Source organism: Opisthorchis viverrini (assembly GCF_000715545.1).
Source record: "Opisthorchis viverrini unplaced genomic scaffold opera_v5_254, whole genome shotgun sequence".
NCBI lineage: Eukaryota > Metazoa > Platyhelminthes > Trematoda > Opisthorchiida > Opisthorchiidae > Opisthorchis > Opisthorchis viverrini.
In genome coordinates, this window is record NW_008751906.1 from 504,983 (window position 1) to 510,771 (window position 5,789).

Genomic DNA, 5,789 nt, shown 5'->3' on the forward strand with positions numbered 1-5,789 from the left:
TTTGAAGTGCATATTTGGCGAACAGTGAGATGGTGTGTAAAATATGGTAGCGTAATTTGGTCGGATGAATCAGCGTTTCACAGGCACCAGTGTGATATTCCCAGTGAGAATATTGTTGGGGCGGAAAATGTGTAGTATGGTTTATAACAGGCGTGATTTTGTAGGTTGCGTTTTCTAGGAGGCGGTTAGCCGTTGATTGTGATGCAATTTGACTTTTCATGAAAAAAGTCGAAAACAGCTCACAAGAGACAAAGTTATTTCGGATCGGGCTTTAGGGCGAAGTAGACAACGCCAGTTCTGCAAGCACATTGCCTTACAAGCAAACCCATAATTATGTGAACAGCTTGTAATTAGGCGCGCAAAATATCTGGTGTGATATTTGCTAGCTATTTCTTTGATGGACGCTTATTCTGAACTGGGACAGAATAGCAGTTGAATAAACTGCATCAAAATATAACAGTTCAGTTGACGTTGCTTTTTACAAAACATCGTCGAAAATTCTGGGGCAACTCAGTGTTTTGTTATTATTTATGCAAACCAGGATAGCTGACGTCGTTAAAAAATACGATTTGAAAAACTTACCTGCGCCGCATTTGCTTGAGTGTAGCAAAAGAACAATAAGCAACCAATACGCCCTGTTTAACGAAAACATTTCGAGAACCAGAAGCTTTCAAACCTTGAAGCATATATATATATATATATATATATAACTTACATAAAGGAATAGCCACACCTGTCTCCAGATCTTCCTCGTGAAATTGCGTGATAGAGCCAGTCCAGTAATACTGACCTGCACAGTTCAGCTACAGCCCCAAATATTATCCACTAACGAGCACATGAACATTTGAATGAGTTTCCAGAAAATAGACCACCATTCAGGAGAACATTAGGTAATGTATACCGTACAACTACCCGTAATTTCTTCACCTATAAAATTAGTGCACAGTAACATATCCGGTTTGTGCTTTGGGACTGAAACTAGTTAATACTTGGCCATATTCTAACTGGAACAATCTTAACAGAGGAACAGTTTCATTAAACCTAGGCTTGTAAATGCCATCAAATAGCTTAAAAGCTGAGAATGGTCTGGGGTGTGTTACTAGGTAGTACAAACCATGTTGGGAGTAACAGGCAGGATAAATCACGGAATCTGACGGTGTACCGAACTAAACCGCTAACTAGTTCCACTTTTTATGTATGTTCGTCGTTCATTTAGACTAAAGTGCATGGCAAAACGTGATATCGGTTAGATGAATGCTTACATACCTGCCAAAGTTCAGGGACATATATGTGTCTCTATGTCGACTACATTTGCTCTATGGAGTTTAATAAATTATTGTTACTTGCTTCATTAGAAACTAGACGACTTCGGTTTGCAGATGAGTTAACCTCTTAATTGTGCCCTTAATTTGTGATAAAAACAAATCCGATGTCAGAAAGCTGGGCCCCATCGGGGACTTTCCGCAAATTGCATACCCTCATACGGGGTTGCTTTTCCTCGGATGAACATCATCCTCACCAACATAAGTGTTGGCACTGATGCTTACTGAAGTGCAACCATAAAGTTCGTCAAGTTAAATAAATATACACACATATACATACATATTTTATACAGATATATATATATATATATATATATATATATATATAATTACATTAAAAGCCCTAGAGTGAAACGAGGAGAAAAAGAGTGCGTGGGAATCTGGTGCTTAAATATGTCTAGCATTCTGTCCAGCATTCACACCAATCGCTCAATCAAAAAATCTGGGAAGAAACTGACAGCACGAACGCCACTGATATAGATTATCCTCCATTTGTTGCAACGTCTCCAGCCAAGCACGAGCAGGGTCATGGGGATCCCATCCTGAAAGGCTTACAACACTAGCAATCCCAATAACTTTCGTGATCTTATTAACGCCTTCCTGCCAAGTTATGCGCTGTCCTCCTTTCAGTTTGCGACATCCTGAAGGAGACACGGGAAACAACACTCTTCTCGGTAGACGGTGTTTCGTCATGCGTAGCACATGACCGAGCTATCGTAGTTAACGATGCTGGCTATTGTCCTGGATTGAAATGTCTGTAGCACAACCAAATACCCGTTTTCTAATAACCGCGTTACTAACAAGCTGACGTCATTCAAAACCACCCACGCTTCTGATATATCGGTGGTCGAAAATATGAAGACGGATCACATCATCTGTCCTCAGGGGACATGTCTAGCATCCATACAAAAACACAGCCCTTAGTGTAGCCTGGTACCCACGACCGTTAAAATCAAGTGAGATGTGTTTTTGACGCCACTCGTGTTGCAACTTAACTACTTTGATTCGAACGTTTGAGCTTTTTGTACTGACTTTATCAGACACACTTCCGTCAGAGCTGATACAACTACCGACGTATGTAAAGTGTTCCGCAATCTCCAGTGATTCTCCTTGAACTGTAAGGGATACGTTCGCAGATGGTACGTTCTGAAACAGGACTTTGCACTTTGAAGGTGCAAGGCGCATGCCAAATGATGGTATGATGGCGATCAGTTTATTCCATAGGGCTTGTTCTTCGGTTTATTCTTCAAAGATGAGGGCAATGTAATCTGCGTACTCCCAATCGATAAGGCTCTCATCAGCAAAAAATTTGAACACTGCGGTTTTGATGTCCACTCCGTGATCGCCGCATTATTTCATCAATGACGAAGTTGAGCAAGAATGGAGAGACTGCACATCCTTGTCTAATAGCGCGTTTTGTTGAGGAGCTTTCGGATAGCTCCCCGTACACTCTCACCCGCCCAGGGCATGTGGATATAGGGATCGAATTATGCTTACAAACTTCTTGGGCATACCCTGTTGAGCAGGTGTAGTTAACAGTACTGATAGATCGAGAAGATTAAATGCACCATTGAAGTCAAGGAATACCAAGGTTATGGGTCGTGTGTCCGTGTGGCGTTGCTCCAACACCTGACGGATTGTGAAGAGGTGTTCAACGCAGCCTCTATCAGTTCGAAATCCTACTTGATTGTCACGAGTCAAGGCCTCGCATAGCACCGTAAGACGACGAAGAATCAGTGACACTAAAAGCCTTTTGGAAACAGGAGTCAAACTGACACCTCTGGCTATTACGTTCATTGCGAGAACTCTTTTGGAAAAAGGGGCTACTATCATTTCACCTCACCTGTCTGGTGCGGCCTCCATCTTTCAGCTAGATCCAAATACGCTAGTCAGGCACTGGCTGCGGAATCCACTGGCATATGGAAGGTCTTCAGGACCAGAAGCACTATGACGCTTGGGTAGAGAAATACATTCAAACACTTCTGAGATCAAAGACCGCTCCATATTTAAGGTCCACCTTTCTGTTGAAGACTAGGATTCTGGATTGGAGGTAGCAAGTACTCCGCTGAATTTCTGTTCGAAGTATTGTGCCCAGCGGTCAAAACGTTCCGCTCTGCTGCATATAAGGGAGCTGTTTTAGTATCTGATCATTTGGCTGACAAGAGGTTTTTGAGCACCAGTCTAACGAATCAAATGGGCGAGTTCGCGCAAGTTTCCAGCATTCACTGCGCCTTCCATCTCTTTGAATTTTGAGGTTCACCAAGCTTTTTGGGCTGCGCGGACGCTCAGTTTCACCTGGCTCAAATGATGCGTGATCCGTGTGGAGTTGTGGTTGAGGCCAGGAGGAATCTGTCGATGGGTCTCCGGCAAAGACACAGTCGTATCAGAGATCCAATGCTTAGATGGGTTCGGCCGGGTTATACCGCAAACAGACATTCCGAGTATGAGTAACGCTTTGGGTATTTTTTCCCAGTGACCGTTTATATCCGCTACCATACCGTTCGGCAGGCATTCAAGGAGCTGCTTCTGATAGTTTCTTCTGACTTCTAGGTCCACTAGCTTCTCACTGGCTAAGCGAGGTGTGCGCAATTTGCGGACACCTCAAAAGTGCAAAGAAAAGCAACAGCATACAAGTGAATGGTCCGAGTCCCCGCTGGTGTTCTAGAAGGAGCTGCAGGCGGTGATCCACCCTCAGCACCGGGAACTGACAGCATTGTGGTCTATTTTGATTTGGCGATGGTTTGATGGTGGGCATCACGTTGTCAAGCGATTTTCGCTGTTCCGGAAATTCATACTGCAAAGAAACAGTCTCTGATCGGCACACATCTAAAGTAACCGGTCTCCGTTGTCTATACGTCTCGTGTCCAAACAAAGACGACTACCTTATCGGGCCTCAGCAGCGCTTAGTCGATTTACATGGGCGTTCATATCACCGGCAACCACAATGATTCTGAAATTTTAGCCCGCTGTATAATGATACCTAGCACGTCATGGAAACTGAGCTATAGTCAGTTGGGTATGCAAATAAAGGAGCGCCATAAAGCAAGCATGATAACCCAAAGTCATCCGCGATGGTTGAAACACGAATATTTGCTGAGTTGCGATACAACTATCCTTATTTCAACGCCAATGAAACTGGTTATCAAGTTTTCCTTCTGTCTATGCATACAGAAAATTATTTTTGCTGGATGCTGACTACCCTTACACCTTGAGGGCAATGTCACTTGCAGGTTCATAGCTAGCTAAAGTGCATGGAGATTCATGTCACGTGTCAGACGTCACCGGAATTATCTGGAAATATATAAATTTCCTCTTCGGTGGTCTAGCTAAAAAGGGACTATGGCGAAGGGCGTTTCGTGGCGATTAGATATGGACGGAACCAACCCTTGTGGTAACCGTCAAACCTTGAATATCACAACAATGTAAACTTTTGAATGGTTGAATGATCTAATTTTCTCTTTATTCAATCAATGGACTCACTTCATGGAAACAAAGTAGTATCGCTTTCACGGACAATAAGTGCATCCGGTTACGTATGACCTCCCAGAAGCGTTGATTTCATCGCTCCAAAAGCCACATACTTTATAGCGTGATGAGGAATGGATGATGGACAAGGATCAATTGTCATCCGTGTCGCAAGGGTTGCTGTCACTGGAACAGACGCTAGGAGTAAGAGCAGTGCCAACCGCTAATGCATCTGAGGTTGACAATTTTGTAGTGGATGCCACTGTGAATGACGGCAATGCGAAATGCACCAGGTCTGACCTGGAGCCTACAAACTACTCGCAGTTGTACGCCAATGCATCCCAAGTTCTGCAACCTAGTTCGTTCCTTGACCCTTAATGAGGAATAAAAAGCAGATGCACCAGAGGAAAGCAAAACTCCTAGAGATACCAAAGCAATTACCCCAGCTAGGTCAACAACTCCAAGTGGTGAATCAAAGGTAAACGTCGCCAAAGGTTGGTTCACCGCAATCGTCTGAATGACAAACTGGCTATTATTATCCGTCCAAAAATCGTCACGAAAGATCACTTTTATTTGCATCTGGTGTCTCTCTTCTCCTCGCTTGACCACAAAAGCGCAAAAAGAACACAATTTTGAGGTTCCCCCGTTTAATCAGCAATCCCATGAAAGGTGCAGTCGTCACTGTATCTTTGGGTGCTTCAAGAACGTCAACGTTGCGTCTCGAAAGGACTACGGCTGGACGAGAAAAAAGCTTAGAAACAGCAACGAAGTCGAATAGGAAATAGTATGTGACGTGAAGGCAACATAACAAAGATTAGCAGATTTGGAATCAATATAATCGCCAGCGTCTTCTGAGTCATTTTAATGGCCGACAAATTTTTTGCGGCGCTGTCTGAGAGGATACATTTCACTGCTTTGATCGTGGAGTAAATGCTATAATGTCAGATTAAGGTTGCCTGCCGTACTGATCGAAAGGGATCGAATCGCCGCTGCCCCTGGCGT

General features: G+C 43.6%; 1 protein-coding gene across 1 annotated transcript; it reads left to right on the forward strand.

Annotated features, from left to right (window-relative positions):
• Window positions 1-4,925: 4,925 nt before the first annotated feature.
• T265_09008 (hypothetical protein) lies at window positions 4,926-5,165 on the forward strand (the record flags this gene model as incomplete). Its single annotated transcript, XM_009174967.1, has 1 exon — window positions 4,926-5,165. The coding sequence occupies one exon, from the start codon at window positions 4,926-4,928 to the stop codon at window positions 5,163-5,165; it is 240 nt and encodes a 79-aa protein (XP_009173231.1).
• Window positions 5,166-5,789: the final 624 nt, after the last annotated feature.